Here is a 20,212-nt window from a genome sequence, read left to right on the forward strand (position 1 = left end):
CTGTTCTTACCCTCAACCCAGCGTTAACCTTTCTCAGTTTGTTGATGCTATCTTCAGAGACGGTTCTTTCAAAGGCGAGTTTTTCATTCTGTGTGGACATGAGAAATACTCTTGTATCACCTGTAATGTGCATCACTTTCACCTTTCTGAACGGATACTACACATGTTCAAAGAGCATACAAATAACCTTAATCTACAGACTTATGTTGAAAGTTAAAGTCTAAATTACCTTGTCTTCAAGCCTCCGAATGTGACATTTCAGACATTCAACCTCGTTGCTCTAAAGATAAAAACATTTCACGTAAATAATAACCATAACTCGACTTTTATGTCTCATTCCTTCCCAGTAGCTGACTCTTCGTTCAGTGTGTACCGTACCAGTTTGGTGCAGCTGGCCTGGGTGCAGCTGGCTCTCTCCTGGGCCTCCCTAAACGCCCACTGGGCCTCCTCCAGCTCCTCTGACAGGGATCTGGCTTTGGCTGCCGACCGCTGCACACTACAGAAACCGACAAGCAGACAGAGTTTCTTGGTTTACAGAGAATCAGCAGAGGATGAATCTCTACTATCTAATATCCGAAATGGCAAAGACCAAGAAGGAAAAGGGATTTTGTTCTGAGGCTATCTAACACATAGAAGGGTAAACCTACATATGTATCCCTACAGTATGTATCTCTGTTTCATTTTCCTCAGACACCGTCGGAGGGGAAAAAAAGTGGACAAGTGGAAAAGATTCAGGAAAAAAAAAGTTGATTCTGATTCTGACAGCATTCATATATGGCATGGTATAGTATTGTATGGTATGGTATATATTGTTTCAGAAGATACAGTATATGATAGTAAGATTCGTCAAAGAAGACCTCTCCCAGATCAGATATGCCTTATGACTGGGGGTGATCAAGTGAGACATAAAGGAAACCATATATCAAAAGCCTCATCCTTTGAGCATATATTGTGCCTTTCACCTGGCCAGCTTGGCACGTAGCTCAGTGACCTCCACAGTGAGCTGGAGATTTGTGTCTTCACACTGAGCCACCGTCCTCAACAGGCTGCTGTTCTGCTCACTCAGCCTGCGGTGGGTGTGCTTCAGCTCTGCCACGGTGCCCAGCAGCTCCTTCGCTTCACTGAGGCCAAATAACAAGGTGAAGTACGGTATTACTTAACCACCAAGCCTGATGATGCACCGATTATAAGGAGTAACAAAGTGATTAACGGAGATGAATAAACTCACCAGACACACTGGTCCCTTTCTGAGAAAGCAGTTTTGTTTCGAGGACTTGAGAAATCCAATCCTGAAAGTAGATCAGATTTAGTAAAGTGGTTTGGAAGCTGACAAAGGCTCAGTGTCAACGGTGTGTGTGCGAGCACAAGAGTGAATCCTTACTGTTTACAGGCACTTTAGAAGAGTCTGGCCAAGATACCTGACTGTCATCCGCATCAGTACTGAAAGATATGAACAGTCATTTGTCCCTACAGCAACTGCAGTTGTAAACCAAGAAAGTGTCAAATACTGATTTCCAGTCAATATTGTGTCAATAATGTGCATTAGTATTCCGCGATTCCTGTGAATTGGAATAATTATGTCAGTTTTAAAGATCTGGATTTGATGCTTGAAGACCTTCTTACAGCCCCATCCTCATTTGAGTTGGATTGCTCCGCCACAACGTTTGCTCACCTATGCTGGCTGCAGTGGACGATCCACTCCCTCATGGTGGAGTGGAAGGTCTCCCTGCTCACAAGGGGGTCCTGGCAATCAGGGTCAAGCAAGCAGTGCAGGGCAGCCAGCCTGTCCTGCTCAGGACTCTGGGCCGTCATGGTCTGCAGGAACTGCATGATGGTGGAGGCCAACACCTCTCCTGAAGATGACAGAGAAGTAAGAGCTAACGATAAACATTTAAAAATCATTATTTTCGTCAGTTTTGTTGATATCAAAATGAGCAGTTGTACCTGTGTTGTTGGTATTACATGAATCATAGGTAATATCAAGGAGCTCATGTTGAGAGAATCCACTTGTGTCCTTGGTGTCGAGCTCATCACCTGGCCCACAGCTGGGCGCTTCCCACACTAAAGATTTAGAATAGGGAAACACTTTGGAGTGCATTCCCACAAAGTCAAGTTGTTTGGCTTATACATGTTTGTTGGATAATTAGAAGAACAGATTAGCACCGACACTCACCGTCGTTGCCATCAGACATTGAGTTTGTTTCCACGCAGCTGACTCCTGAATCCCTGGAGTCTCCGGAGAGCAAAGGTGCTGTTGGACTGAGATTCAACGAAACATCAAACATCTGACCTCCATTCATGAAGTTCCTCGAGGCCATAACGCAGACTGGAGATAAAGACATGAGGATCCAGACAGGAGATAAAGACATGAGGATTCAAACCAGAGAGGCCATTTACACCTGGCGTTAACATGCGTTTTTGGTGATCAGATTGCAATCAGATTGTATTTTATCACTTCAGCCTGATTTCTTTTATACCTGCGTTTTCTACCATCAGATTGCAATCTGATTGCAATTGCAATCTGATTGCAATCTGATGGACGAAATGGTTGTCCTCTCAATCCGCATAAAGTTGCTGTATCCAGATTGAGAGGACACATTGCATTTACACCTGTGTTCAATGTGTACACAATGCATCCCTGACCACCTCCGAAGGTGGTTTGGCCGATCAGATTGCAATCCTTATTCAATGCGTTTTGGGGGTGCAATCTGATTGCAATCTGATCACAGAAAACGCATGTTAGCGCCAGGTGTAAATGGCCTCATAGATTCAAACTTATACATCTATGTGAAGTGAAAGGTCTAAGATGTTGGTAACTAACATGGCTGCAGATCTGAGTATAATGCTTACATATACGCAGTTTGGTTCTGGTCAGTGAGTAGTGGGCTATGTCTCATTTTCTTGTTTTCATCTTACAAATATGTAATAAAAAATAAAGTAAATAAGAAGAGGCTCATGAACTCGTAATGGCAACACTAAAATATTAAAAGAATAAAAGATTTGCAATAGCTATCTCAGACCAAAATCTCCAATACTAGAGATTTATGTCTCAAATACACAGGGAGGACAGTTTTCCGTTTTACTATTATGTAGCCTGCAATGCGATTAAAAGGAATATGTGTATTTACCTTATATAGGTCTAAAGAGTAACAAGCCATAAAAATCAACTCTTACTTCTCAGTCCAGGACAGCTCTTCTGAAAGAAAACAAATATTGTCACTCAATAAATCAGGAGGCTAATTTCTCAGGGGATAATGTGTTGCTAACCTGCCTCTGAGTTGCTGTGATGTTAGCTAAGTCTTCAAAATGCTTTGAAATTGGTGTATTCCTTGCCTGCTTCCAGTGCTTCACATCAAAACCAGCTGACATCCTCGTCTCTCCCTACCTCCCCCTTCCTTTCTTCCTCCTCCTCCTGTCAGCACAGGCCTGCATCTCCCTGCCTCCCCCTCCCTTCCTCCTCTTGTCAGCACAGGCCTGCAACAATCAGTTAATGGATTGTAATCAGTTTAACATATCAAATGGACAGGCTGCAAAAGAAAATGTATTTACCCAGCATAGAGACCAGGCAGATGAAGATTAAACTATCTAAAACATACTAGGCCTCATCATGCAGGTTTAAGGTCAGTAATAATCAATGCAGAGATAGGAGTCAAAATGACTTAATCTTTCAATCTTTTTTTATTAATAAGCATTCTTCCTCTCAAAAGTGTTGGAAAAAAAATCTCACTATAATAAGGTGGAGAGGTTCGGCACAGCACGCAATTGCTCAACTGCGCAGTTGGGCTCAGGGTGCGGCGAGTGTGCTAGAAATGAGCACGTGACCTAGAAATGAACGGGCAAATCAAGCGATATTTCTAAATAACATGGTTTAGTATTCTCAGATTCATTGACTTTCCAGTAAAACAGAGCAAACTACTTCATGTGAAGATGTGATCACTCGTTTGAATGACAGGTTGACTGTTCACTTGCAAGACGATATGTGAGAACTGGATTTGCTTGCCCTTCCCACTAAGACAAATGGATGAAAAGTGAGCGCTTTGTCATACACATCCAGCAAATTCTCACACACTTGTGGTTGTTCCAAAATATCTCATCCATCCTTTTTCTAAACCTTGAAAATCTGACCTTGGCCTTTTCCTAAACCATGACAATTTGACCTTGGCCTTTTTGTAAACCTTGAAGATCTGACCTTGATGGGCTGTCTTCTCCAATACTGAACAAATTTAAATAATCTATTTACAGCTCCCAAGTCAGTTTTTCCTGAGAGCAAATAGTTAGCAAACACTTCTTCTCTGGATGTGATATTTCACAAATCACAATTACAGAAGGCGTGGTCAAAATAATGCATAACCCTAATTAACATCAAAATACTAGTCCTGAACTGTGCGTCTTGGGATATACTGAGCCGTTGAAGGGAAACCTCCCAATTGTTTGAGGGATGAAACCTACACTGTACTCAAGACTTCCCAAAAAGGTTCAATGATGTTTAGAGCAAAGGGGAGACCATGGAAGAGGTTTGTCTTCATCCTGCATCCAAGAACTTTTGTTTCAAGTCTTATGCATTTCATACGGTGTGTGAAGAGCAGACAGCAGAGCGATTGTTTGCACAGGGTGGTGTGCATAGGCTGGGATGTGTGATTGTACATCACTCATCTTAACACAGGCTGCTCATTTTAACCACTGAAAGCCAAACAGATTTGATACACCCGAGTCAGGTGCTACATCTTAAGAGATGTGAGCTAGCGAAGGAAGACCCATGATACCGCTTACGCCAATAGCATGAGGCGGACTCGCACGTGATCACAAGTCACAGGATTCGCTTTGACAATTGTTGGGTAAACATACTCCCGACAGAAACACCATAGACATTCCTTAAATTATAACCGACCAATGAACACATGTACAGTAGTCTCAGTATGTTTATTTCAAAATCCAGTAAAGCCATTTATGACATCTCCAGATGCAGCTGTCGCCATGCCAGGTGATAGACTCGTACAGTAATGCCTAGAACAGGCCAGGGAACCTGAAAACACACATTTAACAATTCATGCACAGTAAAGACATTTTGAGGTGAGTCGGCCTCAGACTTCGTAACATGTGCATCAAACAACCTTGATCAAGTTGGCAAAACTCATCCAACTTAAAAATGTTAAAAGTCGCTCTTACCCGTCTGCAGGCATTGATTGCAGTGTGTTCATCTAGTGCTTAATACTGTAGTCATATGACAGCGGCTGCCACTCGGGCTGGGAGCTGGGCTGTCCCTCGGGCTGGTCCTCACTGGTCTGGGGAAGAAATCCAAGAGAAGCATCTCCCTCAAAGGAGACAAAATCCCACATGTCAGCTTTGCTTTGGTGAACATTGTTGGGATCAGCCTGGGGCTCGGCGCCGGGCTGCTCCTGGTCGTCAGTGGGCTGGACATTAAGCCCAACAGCAGCACCTCCTTCAGACGGAGAATCCCACCTAACATTGTTGGTTTCAGGCTGGTTGTCAGTGGGCTGGTCGTCAGTGGGCTGGTCATCAGTGAGCTGGTCATCAGTGAGCTGAACATTAGATCCAACAGCAGCACCTCCTTCAGGGTAGGGCTCATAGCTGGGCCTCTCCAGGGGCTCGGCCTGGGCCTGGTAGCCGGGCGTCTCCAGGGACTCGGCCTGGGCCTGGTAGCCGGGCGTCTCCAGGGGCTCGGCCTGGTAGCGGGGCGTCTCCAGGGGCTCGGCCTGGGCCTGGTAGCCGGGCGTCTCCAGGGGCTCGGCCTGGTAGCGGGGCCTCTCCTGGGGCTCGACCTGGTAGCGGGGCCTCTCCTGGGGCTTGACCTGGTAGCGGGGCCTCTCCTGGGGCTTGACCTGGTAGCGGGCACGCCTCTCCTGGGGCTTGGGCTGGTAGCGGGTGCGCCTCTCCTGGGGCTTGGCCTGGTAGCGGGGGCGCCTCTCCTGGGGCTTGGCCTGGTAGCGGGCACGCCTCTCCTGGGGCTCGGCCTGGTAGCGGGCGCGCCTCTCCTGGGGCTCGGCCTGGTAGCGGGCGCGCCTCTCCTGGGGCTCGGCCTGGTAGCGGGCGCGCCTCTCCTGGGGCTCGGCCTGGTAACGGGCACGCCTCTCCTGGGGCTCGGCCTGGTAACGGGCACGCCTCTCCTGGGGCTTGCCCTGGTAGCGGGGGGGCCTCTCCTGGGGCAACCGCAGGGGCTTGGCCTGGCCGCTGGGTCTCTGCTGGGGTTTGGCCTCGTCGCTGGGCCTCTGCTGGGGCTTGGCCCGATAGCTGATCCAGCGCAGGGGCTTGGCCTTGTCACTGGGTCGCCGCTGGGTCCTGGCCTGGTTGCTGGGCTGCCGCTGGGGCGCAGACAGGGGACGCTCAATTCCATAACTTGATAAAACTGGACCAGACTCAGTGGTAGGCTTGTAATTTCTAGAGGGAGCATAACTGGGACCATAACCACCAACAGAACCTCCAGGCAGTGCAGAATCTAGTTGCTCATAACTTGTAGAGGCAGGTTGCTGGCTGCTCTCAGAATCCAGAGTGGGCTTCAAAGGTTTAATGCCACTCAAGCCTTCGCCTCTGTAGCGTCTGATAAGTGCTATAAAAAAGGACAAATATTAAAGTTTTGTAGTAAACAATTTTAAGTGTAATCATGCAGTACTGTAGCAGCTTACCATGTGCATGTTGTCCAAAAGCTATCATCAAGAGGAAGAGCACCCTGAAAAGAGAACACTTGTAAATACAAGCAAGTTATACGTCACCAAAATCATTATGTGTTTGAGAGAAAAATGTCCACATACAAAAAGGTACTACCTCACACAAATGCCAACAGCCATTTTTCAGCTAAAACCATCCACCAGCTTGTTCAGCTTGTTTTTTTGTAGCCAAACAACAAAATCATATACTACCGGTCCAACCAAGCTTGATGAATGCTGCAAACCCAGTGGTCCTTTTAAACTGTTGCTGCTCAATCACTCTGATGAAGGGATTGGAATCAGCTTGGAGATAGACGCAGAGTCCATGTTGACAACCTAGAACAGGTGTTTCCATTTGATTAATAAATGTCACTATGTTCAAGTACTAGAACCATAGATAGTCAGAATTTAGCAATTTGCAATTTGTACTCCAGCCAGGCTCACTCTCCTCGCTCACTTCAATGGTCAAGTGAATTAAGCTAAATCTAAATGATGAGTAAGTAAAATGCAAATTAAATTATTATGATTGTTGTTATTTAATGTTTGTTTGTTACAAACAAACAAACACAGGAGAAGTATTGTGAAACTGCAGCCTATGATCGACAGCGCTCACTCAAAACATTGTAGTAGTCTCCATTAATGAATAAAACAATATGTTTTCACAGACTTGTCAGTCCTGTCCTAGCAGTACTAAAAACACTGCAACGGGAAATGAGCTGGGGTTCAATTTAGAATGTTTTGTTGAAGAACTACTCTCTCTCCCTCAGTCTCTCCCCCTCTTCTCTCTCCCTCCGTCTCCTCCTCTCCATCAGTCTCTCTCGTGACTTTGTGTGTGTGTGTGAGTGAATTTATGGGGTGTATGACATCACTGATGATGTCATCAGTGGGATTTATGACATCACTGATACATCATCAGTGAAATCATCACATAACTATTGCCTTGTGTGTGTGTGAATTTATGACATCACTGATGATGTCACAATGCCTATGTATGACATCACTGATGACATCAATGCCTATGTATGACACCACTGATGACAGCATTCACTGATGATGTCATCAGTGACATCATCACTGAACCTTGTGTGTGTGAGTAATTCACTGATGTAATTTATGACATCACAGTGGGACAGACAGAGAAACAGAGACACAGAGCCCCAGCTCCCATTTATATGCTGATGATGGTATCTTTCTTCCATTGTGACATCATCAGTGATTTCATAAATTCCTCGCTATTGTGACATAATCAGTGATGTCATAAATCCCTCTCTCCTTATTGTGACATCACCATGACATAAATCCCCTCATAGTGACATCATCAGTGATGTCATAACCCCTTTACTTACCCATTGTGACATCATCAGTGTCAGTGATGTCATAAATCCTACCCTGTGACTAGGTGGTGGTAGACTAGATGGTTTCTAGTAGTCAGACTGTACGTTCTCAATCCAGGAGAGGCCCAAGGCCCTCCTTTGAGAGAGAGCCAGGTGACGCAACATCTCTACATGTGTTTGCTACTGCATGTCTTCTTTTTACCACTGTGCAGCAGCGCGTGGTCAAGAGAAGGCTTTTTTGGGTGTCATTCAGTGAGGAACAGATCACAGATACGATGTCATCAGTAATGATGTCATCATCAGTGATGATGTCATGCCAAATATTTTGGTGGTTTCATCCTCGTCAGGTATTTTGACTCTTGACTGTGAGGGCCAAGTCTTCATTAGAAGGTCCTCATGTTTCTCTCTGAAACAGATTCTGTTGAAAAGTTCTGCGTATGTTCTGTCGTTGCCTACACAGCTGAACATCTGCCAGAAATTGAAGATATCGAAAACATATTTAAACCTGCCGAACTTGGGCAGGTTTGAAAGATGTAGTTTACGCGAATGGGCAGCGGGGCTTGAGTTGCATGAGGTCGCCTGGTTGCTACATGTCATGACGGTCATGACTCATGACGCACGTGGGGAGGGACTCTTCCGTCATGTACACACTGAGCTGGTCGGACATAATTTCCAGAACACCGTGTTTGTTTCTAAGCGGAAGTAGCCGCGGACTAACCACGGGTTATCTTCGTTGAACAAGTAGAATAAAAAACAACAGAATTGTGTTTTTTTCGTCATCCAAGATGTCTCGGGGTTCTATTGAAATCCCTTTACGGGACACGGATGAGGTAAGAGACATCTAATGTGGAACCCTGATTTGTTGTGAATGTTTGGCAGTGTGAGACCTGTGTGGCTAGCCCTGTAAGCTAACATTAGCTAACTCCAACTAACAGCGTAATCAGTTTTCGTATACATTTTCAATTGTTTACATTTCTAATATATGAGAGCAGGCACCGGTGCACACTGTTAGGAAACATAAGCTAAAGTTACTTATGTGTTGTGTCATGCAGCTAGCAGCTACAGTATAACGACGTTATTTACAGTTAAACTGTATAACGTTAGTAGGTTGCAAGATAGCTATTTGGTTAAGGCAGCCAACAGATGTTTAGGTAAAATGTGAAATTCCACATCATACTATTTGCTCTTACTGTACATCAGCAATCATCAATTCAAAAATTCTCAACTCACTCAACAAAACGAACAATAACGTTAATAACGTTAGTGTAAGTGTACCTGGCTCATGAATCATAATACATTTAAATTATGCATTTTATTTATTCTGTCCCGATTTTGACTGCTCACTACTCTAACAACTTGTATCCTGCAGGTTATTGAGCTTGATTTTGACCAGCTACCTGAGGGAGATGAAGTCATCAGTATCCTGAAGCAGGAACACACGCAGCTGCACATATGGATTGCTTTGGCGGTGAGTAAATGTTGCAGATTTGGATCATCATAATCGGAGGAGTATATATTCTGCCATATGCATCAAAAGAAAATAAGGTATATATACACTATACTTGAGCAAAGGAAATGCTGGCAGCTATTGAATCTTAAAGATAAATAAAATGAATAGAATCCAGATGTCAAACCAGATTTTTTTTTTACCTAGTTTCACAATTCTAAGAGTTTTGCATATTCTCTACTATTCAGTTGGAGTACTACAAGCAAGGCAAAACAGAGGACTTTGTCAAGCTGCTGGAGGCTGCCCGTATTGATGGAAACCTTGACTACAGAGACCATGAGAAGGACCAGATGACCTGTCTGGACACACTGGCAGCTTACTATGTCCAGCAAGCACGCAAAGAAAAAAACAAAGATGCCAAGAAGGAGCTTATCACGCAGGCCACTCTGCTCTACACCATGGCAGACAAGATCATTATGTATGATCAGGTAAGTAAAATGTCTGGGAAAGTACCGTAGTTGGTAATGGGGAAAATCAGTCAGAGGCTCAAGGTTAGTTGCATTTTCAGTTAATACAACATGCTCTTGTCTCATTCAGAACCATTTGTTGGGAAGAGCCTGTTTCTGCCTTCTGGAAGGAGATAAAATGGACCAGGCAGATGCCCAGTTCCACTTCGTCCTCAACCAGTCCACCAATAACATCCCTGCTTTACTAGGCAAGTTGGACATAAAAATAAAAGATTGATCACAAACCTCTGTGACTGATTCACAGGAATAACCACACCAATGTTGTTCAACAGGTAAAGCTTGCATCTCCTTCAATAAAAAGGATTATAGAGGAGCGCTGGCATACTACAAAAAGGCTCTACGTACAAACCCAGGCTGTCCAGGTAAACCCATTCCTGACATCAGTGATGTCATTATCAGTGCCAAACTTGGGCTGTTGAAAGACGTAGTTTCCTCGAATGGGCTTGAGTTGCATGGGGTCGCCTAGTTGCTACATGATGCACGTGGTCCTGGGCCGAAGTTGTCCTTGTTTTCTAACACACCTTTCTCTGTCACTGACTAGCTGAAGTAAGGCTTGTTTTCTAACACACCTTTCTCTGTCACTGACTAGCTGAAGTAAGGCTTGGGATGGGCCACTGCTTTGTCAAGCTCAATAAACTGGAGAAGGCCCGTTTGGCGTTCGACCGAGCCCTGGAGCTCAATTCCAAGTGTGTGGGAGCCCTTGTCGGCTTGGCAGTACTCGAGCTCAACAACAAGGAGGCGGACTCCATTAAGAACGGAGTGCAGCTCCTCTCAAAGGCATACACCATCGACCCCAGCAACCCCATGGTGCTCAACCACCTCGCCAACCACTTCTTCTTCAAAAAGGTAGCCGCTCGCCTGGTTTCTGTCTCGTAAGTCTAAACCTGAGTGTCATTTAACGATTACATTCACACCTCTGTATTTGCTGTCACTACCAGGACTACAGCAAGGTGCAGCATCTGGCCCTCCATGCTTTCCATAACACAGAGGTAGAAGCCATGCAGGCTGAGAGCTGCTACCAGTTGGCTCGCTCCTTTCATGTGCAGGTAAGAGCCTGACCAATCCTGAGCCAGATTACTATTAGTTCTGTAACACTCATTAAGCTGGATGTTACTGTTAGTTCTGTAACACTTATTAAGCTGGATGTTACTGTTAGTTCTGTAACACTTATTAAGCTGGATGTTACTGTTAGTTCTGTAACACTTATTAAACTGGATGTTATGGTTAGTTCTGTAACACTCATTAAGCTGGATGTTACTGTTAGTTCTGTAACACTTATTAAGCTGGATGTTACTGTTAGTTCTGTAACACTTATTAAACTGGATGTTATGGTTAGTTCTGTAACACTCATTAAGCTGGATGTTACTGTTAGTTCTATAACACTCATTAAAGTGTAACTAACCTCCAAAACACTTTTTTTCAGCTTTTAACCAATATATATGACTTTGGGGGTGATGTGTGAAGAATTCTGGTCAGAATTTCCACATTTGACACCAAACTGTTGCCATTTTACCATTTGTATCATTTTTCAGCAGCATACCTGGCATAAGCGCCCTCTTAGGGTCAAAGACTGCTTTTTTTTCTTTTCTCAAATGAATGGGAGATTAGGGGCACACTGACGTCACAGTGCCCCCAAAGACTATGGGATTTCAAGATAATTACTCCCCTACCCCCCCTGTACCCTTTCGGCTCCTCAGAACTCCAAGCCTATTCCTATTGAAGTTTGCTCTTAAAATACTGAACCAAACGTCGTCAAAGTTGGCACATGTCTTAATTATAGTTAGTTTCCCGCTGAATGTGTCATTACTTTATTGATATCTTACCTGGATAAGCTCGAATGATGATGTTTATATTATCAGTCCGAGTTGCAAGCACACTGTCTCCAGCCCAGGCAGGCGAGAGTCGTACTGTTACATGGACGAGCCCCAAGCTCCGCGGGCGCGCGCAGCAGGCCAGCAGCAGCTGGGCTCTCTGTGCTGAGAGCAGCAGAGAGAGCAGTCTGATATTTCCGCAAACAAATATGGTCGCAGTTTAGCGCACATGTAAAATATAACGCTATATTACGACGTGACAACGTGACAAAGCTTCTCTAAACACATCGGCTACTATCATATTTCCCTGCATCCCTCCTACTGAGATTATATCGGTAATGATTTTGGACAGACTGAATGCGCGGAGGAGAGATCTGCACTGCAGCTGTGCCCTCTGAGAGACACTCGCCTCGCTCCGACTACTGTGCCCGTCTGTGAAAAGCGTCCTGTCCAGTCGCACCTTCGCAAACAGATGCGGGATTCCCTCAATCCTGTACCCAATCTCAGACTGTATTCTCTAAATCGCACACCAGCTATTTCTGTCTACGTGGAGAAATCTCGCATTGTGTTACCCCAGAGCGAGAGGTTTGTCCTCACTGTGTGCTGTGTGCTGCGAGCAGCGAGGCTCTTAACGTAAGTTTAGACAAGCCACATGCAAGCCACGCACACACACATGGGACAAAATGGGACAAAAATAATTAAATTTCTAGTTCGCCACTGAATGGCCAAATTGATATAACTATCAACCATTTCAGGATTTTCTGTTTCCATACAGGCCACCAGCGTTGGCTAGTTGATGATATTTATAAAGATATCGCCCCTCTCAAATAAATTATTTTTTAGGCAGTAGGCAAACTGTAATGGCGTCGATTTCCGAAAAAAAATCTTGACTTAACACAGCCAAAGAGTCTAGTATAGACAAGAGTATATGTCATTTCTTGGTTTTTTCAATAGGTATTTTCAAATCACTGTTCTAATACATATCTAGGGGGTTAGTCCCCCTTTAAGCTGGATGTTACTGTTAGTTCTGTAACACTTATTAAACTGGATGTTATGGTTAGTTCTGTAACACTCATTAAGCTGGATGTTACTGTTAGTTCTGTAACACTCATTAAGATGGATGTTACTGTTTGTTCTGTAACACTCATTAAGCTGGATGTTACTGTTAGCTCTGTAACACTCATTAAGCTGGATGCATCTGATATTTCTGCTTTTGTTTTTTTTCCCTTAGGAGGACTATGACCAAGCCTTTCAGTACTACTACCAAGCCACTCAGTTTGCCTCATCCACCTTTGTGTTGCCCTTCTTCGGACTGGGACAGATGTATGTGTACCGAAGAGACAAGGAGAACGCAGCGCAGTGCTTCGAAAAGGTTTTAAAGGCCTACCCCAACAACTATGAAACGATGAAAATCCTGGGGTCTCTCTATGCAACGTCTGATGATCAGGAAAAGAGAGACATTGCCAAAGTATGTACCCTACGAAGATTGTCCCATCACAGTTGTTGTCACTTGGATTAGTAAGACTTTTGTTAATCTGACTTGCAGTACAGCTTGAGGAATGTGTACTTATCCTACTATGATCCTTTCTGGGATATTTAGCAAATGTGCCTATTGGAGACATGTGGCTGTGCTTTCCCAGGGTCATCTGAAGAAGGTAACAGAGCAGTACCCAGATGACGTGGAGGCGTGGATTGAGCTGGCTCAGATCCTGGAGCAGACTGACATCCAAGGAGCTCTGTCCGCCTACGGCACGGCCACCCGCATCCTGCAGGAGAAGGTGCAGGCTGATGTCCCGCCCGAGATCCTCAACAACCTGGGGGCTCTCCACTTCAGACTGGGCAACCTGGGAGAGGCTAAGGTACCTCACTACCCCTCTGGGTGGAGTTAACCTGGTAGCCTGCTATAGCTATATTGATCGGGGTAATAATCATCAGCCACTGCATCAACTGTGTAGATAGCATTGAAATTGAGAATGTACTACATAGCATAGCAGACAGTTATTCACACTGGTAGCAGGAGTAGTTGTATCCATGATGAAGTGCACTGAAGACTGCAGATGCTAAGCAAACGATTGCACTATTTCAAGGTTGGACTGTGTCTTCTCGTCTATAGAAATACTTCCTTGCATCTCTGGAGCGAGCCAAAGCCGAGGGAGAGCATGATGAGCATTACTACAACGCCATCTCTGTCACCACCTCCTACAACCTGGCTCGCCTGTATGAGGCCATGTGTGAATTCCACGAAGCTGAGAAACTCTACAAAAACGTCCTTAGGGAACATCCCAACTATGTGGACTGTAAGCATACGACACAATGCGTTAGATTAGGCTCCTCTTTTTCACAGTCTAATGTTGTGTGTGTCCGCTTTGAACTTATCCTAGCTAGTAGCCTTATATTGTTATTTAGCATTTCTGCTGCTATTGCATGGTTAAATCAGCAAATTTTATTTCATTGGGGGGGTTGGTATACGCAGTGGAAGTGGTCCCTGGGAAATTTGGTTTGGTACCTAGTGGTACTTGGATGGAAAAGTTTGGGAACCCCTGCATTAGAACATTCTACAATGAAAAAATGTGATGGCAGATAACGAAATTGTCTTTGTACTTGAAATACACAGGCTACTTGCGTCTCGGAGCTATGGCTCGCGACAAAGGAAATTTCTACGAAGCTTCCGATTGGTTCAAAGAAGCCCTGCAGATTAACCAGGTATTTTCGTCATCTGTTGTTTGATAGTGTAACTACCACTCCACCAGAAGCCAACATAATCTGATGCAAAATGATGATTATATTCACTTTATTTATTAACAGACACAAGGTCCAGTATAAAAACAGACAATACATAAAATCATAACATATACATACCCCAATACATTACATTAAAGAGTTGTACCAATGTGCCCAAATGCTGGACTGGTACTTAATAGCACTGAGACCAGGTTGAGACAGCAGCATGATAATCAAGTTCTGAGACACATTAAGATGACGGATAAACTTGTAGGTCAGATTTCCCAGCAGGGCATGAAAGGTGTAGACTCCTGCACCACAAAACATTTCACTAGCACTGCAACACCTTGGCTTTCTGAGCAGAATCCTCATGCATTGTAAGCAACCTGAAGCTTTTGAATGCTAGCCTGCTTAAACTTGACCCACAGGGGGGCATTATTTATATTCAAATGTTGGTATAACATTATCACTATTTATACTCTATACTATAGAGTAATAAATAGTGATAATGTTATACAATACAGATTTTCTATACGGTGTAGTACTGTGTGCTTTGTCCACATGATCTGATGTCTACCATGTTGTGCTGGACGCAGGATCACCCAGACGCCTGGTCCCTGATAGGGAACCTTCACTTGGCCAAACAGGAGTGGGGGCCGGGCCAGAAAAAGTTTGAGCGCATCCTGAAGCAGCCGTCCACACAGAACGACACCTACTCCATGCTGGCTCTGGGCAACGTGTGGCTACAGACCCTGCACCAGCCCACCAGAGACCGGGAGAAGGTACAGAACAAAGAAATGACAAACGGCACAGTTGTAAATGTAGCACAGGAGATCACATATAATGGTATTGATTAACTCTCACACTTAATGGTATTTCCAAATAAATGATGACATCTTTGTATGGGAGTAAAAAATATGTATAATATATATAATATATAATATATCAAAATACATCAAATCCAGTGACAGTGTTGTTTTGACAGGAAAAGAGACACCAGGATCGAGCCTTGGCGATATACAAACAGGTCCTGCGAAATGATGCCAAGAACCTCTATGCTGCCAATGGCATTGGTATGTTGAACTATATTTTGTGCTTTTTCCACATCTCTGATCATTTCTGCAAGTCAGCAATCATTAGCTTATGTGTATATGGTGTAGTAACCCTGAATATGTTTTGCCCAGGTGCTGTCCTGGCCCATAAGGGCTACTTCAGAGAGGCACGTGACGTGTTTGCCCAGGTGAGGGAGGCCACAGCAGATATCAGTGACGTCTGGCTAAATCTGGCTCACATCTACGTAGAACAGAAGCAATACATCAGCGCTGTGCAAATGGTAAGGGCCTTATTGTGATGACCTTTTAAAACCGGTGTCTTTCATTCCATGTTTTTTCTTTTTTTAATGTAAAGTTCTATATAAATTCAATGTTTTTAATCTGCTGCACAGTATGAGAACTGCCTGAAGAAATTTTACAAGCATCAGAACACCGAGGTGCTGCTGTACCTCGCCAGGGCACTCTTCAAATGTGGCAAACTCCAGGAGTGCAAGCAGATGTTGCTGAAGGTAAAAACCAAAATGAAAAAGGCTTTTCTTGTATTGCTCTACAATATGAGGGTATATAACTGTCCTTTATGATGTGGCGTTTATAAGGCACGCCATGTGGCACCCAGTGACACGGTGCTGATGTTCAACGTGGCCCTGGTGCTCCAGAGGCTGGCCACTCTGGTGCTGAAGGACGAGAAGAGCAACCTGAAGGCTGTGCTCAGCGCTGTGAAAGAGCTGGAACTGGCTCACAGGTAGCGGCGTACACCTTGCCCTACGCCTTCTAGTCCCATGCCCCTGTTCTCCTCAAGCTAATTCTCCTATTTGATCTCTCTCTCACCCTCCTTCTCACAGGTATTTCAGCTACCTCAGCAAGGCTGGAGATAAGATGAGGTTTGATCTAGCGCTTGCCGCCTCCGAGGCCAGGTAAGTCTGAACTTCCAGCCCACCCCAGACACACACACACACCACACACACACACACACACAGACACACACACACACACACACACACACACGTTGAAGGGGGGCTTATCGATGTGTTTGTGGATGATGGTTGCAGGCAGTGCTCTGACCTGCTCAGCCAGGCTCAGTACCATGTGGCACGGGCCAGGAAGCAGGACGAGGAGGAGAAAGAGCTTCGGGCAAAACAGGAGCAGGAGAGGGACTTCCTGCGCCAGCAGATGAGGAAAGAGCAGGTCTGTATGTTTTTGACCACAAACAAAACGTGAAAGCTTGGACAGACAATTTTGCTTCTATTTTGAGTCAGTGTTGTAGTCAAGTCTAGTCAAGGCTCTCGGGTCCGAGTCGGCTCTCCAGTCCTCAGTGTTCAAGTCCAAGTGCCAGTCACACCAAAGAAGAGTCCGAGTCCAGTCCCCATTACCTGAGCCGAGTCTGAGTCCTCAAAGTCGAGTCTGCAGGCTTGGAATTGCGTAATTTTAGGGGCAAGGATAATTGACCTTCGGTGTCACACGTTTTTTTTAGGGCACAAATGCCATGAGTGAAATAAGAGGATTTGGAGCCTACAAATAAATAACTTGACTTTCCAATAAGAATAAAAAAAGAATGACATGAAAAACATAAATCATTTCCTTAAAAAAAATCATTTGAAGTTGTCGTATGCCTCCCTAATGTTATGCTGATTAATGATAACATTGACTGTCCGGCCTTTACATTATTTGTTAATTGTGTCTAAACTTTTACAGTCTGTGTCTATAAGGAGAGGGAGGGAGAGATGAGCAGGCACACAAACATGCAGAGAGAGAGAGAGAAAAAGAGACAGATATGTGTGTAATGTCCTTTTTCTGCCAGTCTGGTGTCTAACATTATACCAGTAAAGTCAATAAATGTGTTTCTATACGACTAATGAATTAGGCGAATATCAGCACTCACTCCCACTCCTGTCGAATGCTTAATTGATGCTTAATCTTTATCAATTAGCAAGTTCGAGTCCTTGTCTCAACTTCAGAGTCTGAATGCATGAACGCTTGAGTCCAAGTCTGAGTCGGACTCGAGCCCTTACAACACTGTTTTGAGCCACAATAAACGGCATCTCATTGTTTGGTTGACTTTGTCACCCTAAAAACTCATCAGGAGGACAAGCGGAACAAGGTGACTGAGCAACAGAAAAAGCTTCTGGAGCAGAGAGCCATGTATGTGGAGAAGACCAAGAACTTGCTCTCTTTCACGGATGGAATGAAGGAGACGTCCAAGGAGAAGAGGAAAGGTGGTGGACGTGTGAGTTTCAGCACAGACAGTACAACTTTGTGGAAACGGGTCGAAACACTGAACTTCTTTGAATGCGAATAACATAACTTTGTTTTTTTTTCCATTCAAGCGTAAGAAAACTGGTGACATGGACGAGTTTGTCAATGATGACTCTGATGAGGACCTGCCAACGAAGAAGAAGAGGAGGAGAAAGGGTGGCAGCGGTAGTGAGGATGAGTCACGCAAGAAGAGACGGAGGTGATTCTGCTGCAGAGAATGAGCATTGTAGTTTGTTTTGGCCAAAGGACTTGTGTGCTTCCACTCAACTTTTGTACATTACATTACCGTACATTACATTACGTCATTTGGCAGACGCTTTTATCCAAAGCGACTTACAATAACACATTTTTGTCAGCAATAGAGCAATCTACTATGGAGCACAGTCTATGATAACTACAACTTCTGAAGGAACAGTGGTACAAGTTTAGGTTAGTGGTACAAGTTTGGGTTAGTTACTAAAACTCAAACTAAACTTACCAATTATACCAGCAGAGTAGAGTAGAGTAAAACAGATCAGTACAGCACACTAGACAGCTTAGAGCAGAAACTCAAATGTGTTTGTCCTGTTGTTTTAGACCTACCAAGGGAGGTGATGATGGCAGCGACGATGAGGAGGGAGGATCACGACCCAAGAAGCAACGTAGACCCAAGAAGAAGTTTGAAAAGGTTCCTTTTTGTTTTTGTTCTTCTGCCATCATTAATGCGCTTTAATTGATTTACATTTTTTCAAGCTTAATTTCTATGAATCTAACATTTCTGTCTTTTTTTTTTAGCAGCAGCCTGAGCGTCTGCCACCTTCACTCAAGGGGAAGATCAAGTCTAAGGCCATCATATCATCGTCTGACTCATCTTCAGATGAGGATGGCCTGAAGATTGCTGAAGACAGGTAAACAGATAGACTTCGTAGACTGTATTTCATACAGTATTTTACACGTGGGGGCGGAGTCTGTATCTGTTACTTAATTTGAATTTTTATTATTGCCCCTTTCCCCATGTAGACCCCAGAGAGAGAGTGCTTCAGGATCTGATGAGGAGGGCGAGGGCGGCCACAGGAAGCGCATTGCGTCCGACAGCGAGTCCGACGGCGGTGGGAACCGCTCTGCCAGTGGGAACCGCTCTGCCAGCGAGGCGGGCAGCCCCCAGCGCTCCGCGGGCTCCGACCAGGACGACTCCGGCAGCGACCGGCCACCGAAGAAGAGGAGGCCACAGCGGCAGTCCGACTCTGAGCAGTCGGACAACGAGAGCAAGAGGAGTCGGTCGGGATCGGACGACGAGTCACGTCGCGGTTCACCCCGCGGTTCGCCCCGTGGTTCGCCCGCTGCAGCTTCGGACCGGGGATCGGACCGAGGCTCTGATCGGGGATCGGACAACGAGGGCTCGCCACGCCGCTCTGACAACGGCTCAGAGCCCGAGCGGTCCAACAACGAGGATGACAGCGACTGAGACTTCCAAAATCCCTAACAGACTTGTCTCTTGTAAAGATGAAAAGGCATTCTCTACATCTGGATTTGTATTGTCAATTAAGCGCAGGGATTTCTGTCCATGTCCTATATTGGAATTAGTATAGTAAAGTGTAGTTTTGTAGTGCAGTAATATGGCATATTCCTCACTACTTATTGGTTGTCAGCCTGTTAAATCCTGTCTTTTCTTAGATGCTGTGCCTCGCTGTCTTTTTGTTAATGATACATCAACTGGTTTACAGTAAACCATCTGAATGGTGTAAACCTCTATTTTCTATCTCAGTCTCGGATGATCAAAAGAACAGACAGTGGCCCAAAGACGGGTTGATGGTTAATCAGAATATTATGTACATTAAAATTTTCAAAAACATGCAAGATGTGTATTCTATTCTGCTCCTATATCATGCTAACACATACTGTACTTTTTGGCCAGCAACACAGTTTTGTCTCTAATTAGTTTGTGTGTCAAATGACACATTAGAGGAGTTTAAAGTGCAGAAAAGATCTTGTGAATGTGCCATTCCACGGTTGTTTCTAAGACCATCAAACCCTTAACCTGATGCTGCCACATGGATCTCCTGCAAATCCAGCTGACTCACGATGTTAGAAATCCCCTGAGCCATCACAAATTCATTTTCTAACAAAATAACTATGATCCTACTGAACAGTTTAATAGACCCTTTTCACGGGGCCCATTTTGTGTCGAAAAGGCAGGATAAACACAGGTGCAAGCAAAACATTAAATGAGGGTTTCCGAATTCCAATCATGGAAGATGGAAACCCTCAGTGTTTGCTTGCACCTGTGTTTACCCTGCCTTTTCGACACAAAATGGCCCCCGTGAGAAGGGTCTATTGTTGACATAGTTAACACATTCAGTGCCAGCGACGCCATATGGCGTCATTAGAAATTTACCGTACAGTGCCAGCGACGCCAAATGGCGTCA

At 44.7% G+C, this 20,212-nt stretch overlaps 2 protein-coding genes across 3 annotated transcripts in view; one reads left to right on the forward strand and one right to left on the reverse strand.

The window, feature by feature from the left end:
• Positions 1-6,650, reverse strand: part of mrvi1 (murine retrovirus integration site 1 homolog) — a gene marked incomplete at its 5' end in the record, with an annotated part of 50,574 nt that extends 43,924 nt beyond the window's left edge. Inside the window, 6 exons of the mRNA XM_083650648.1 lie at positions 379-496; positions 963-1,121; positions 1,673-1,853; positions 2,174-2,326; positions 5,213-6,320; positions 6,642-6,650. Coding sequence (XP_083506774.1) covers positions 379-496; positions 963-1,121; positions 1,673-1,853; positions 2,174-2,326; positions 5,213-6,320; positions 6,642-6,650 — 1,728 coding nt within the window. The remainder of the gene's footprint in view (positions 1-378; positions 497-962; positions 1,122-1,672; positions 1,854-2,173; positions 2,327-5,212; positions 6,321-6,641) is intronic.
• Positions 6,651-8,691: 2,041 nt separating this feature from the next.
• Positions 8,692-19,626, forward strand: ctr9 (CTR9 homolog, Paf1/RNA polymerase II complex component). 2 transcript variants are annotated; one of them, XM_083650826.1, is made up of 23 exons: positions 8,692-8,826; positions 9,366-9,464; positions 9,692-9,931; positions 10,041-10,158; positions 10,243-10,332; positions 10,560-10,816; positions 10,909-11,016; positions 13,013-13,249; positions 13,422-13,640; positions 13,895-14,078; positions 14,396-14,484; positions 15,099-15,284; positions 15,488-15,575; positions 15,687-15,835; positions 15,947-16,063; positions 16,151-16,296; positions 16,397-16,468; positions 16,604-16,739; positions 17,635-17,778; positions 17,879-18,006; positions 18,384-18,474; positions 18,582-18,694; positions 18,807-19,626. In XM_083650826.1, the coding sequence occupies exons 1-23, from the start codon at positions 8,782-8,784 to the stop codon at positions 19,249-19,251; spliced, it is 3,501 nt and encodes a 1,166-aa protein (XP_083506952.1). In that variant the 5' UTR covers positions 8,692-8,781; the 3' UTR covers positions 19,252-19,626. The 2 variants fall into 2 exon arrangements, with proteins under 2 accessions (XP_083506952.1, XP_083506953.1); XM_083650827.1 differs by having other exon boundaries at positions 18,585-18,694.
• Positions 19,627-20,212: the final 586 nt, after the last annotated feature.

The sequence above is a fragment of the Poromitra crassiceps genome, assembly GCF_964638095.1.
Source record: "Poromitra crassiceps genome assembly, chromosome: 14".
In the NCBI taxonomy this organism is placed as follows: Eukaryota; Metazoa; Chordata; class Actinopteri; order Beryciformes; family Melamphaidae; genus Poromitra; species Poromitra crassiceps.

What these genes read in the sequence shown, in the direction of transcription:
- ctr9 (XM_083650826.1), top strand. Translation starts at nt 8,782, where the DNA reads ATGTCTCGGGGTTCTATTGAAATCCCTTTACGGGACACGGATGAG. An exon ending in CCACCAGAGACCGGGAGAAG is followed by an intron (nt 15,285 to 15,487) that starts GTACAGAACAAA and finishes TTGTTTTGACAG; the next exon opens with GAAAAGAGACACCAGGATCG. An exon ending in AGAGGAAAGGTGGTGGACGT is followed by an intron (nt 17,779 to 17,878) that starts GTGAGTTTCAGC and finishes TTTCCATTCAAG; the next exon opens with CGTAAGAAAACTGGTGACAT.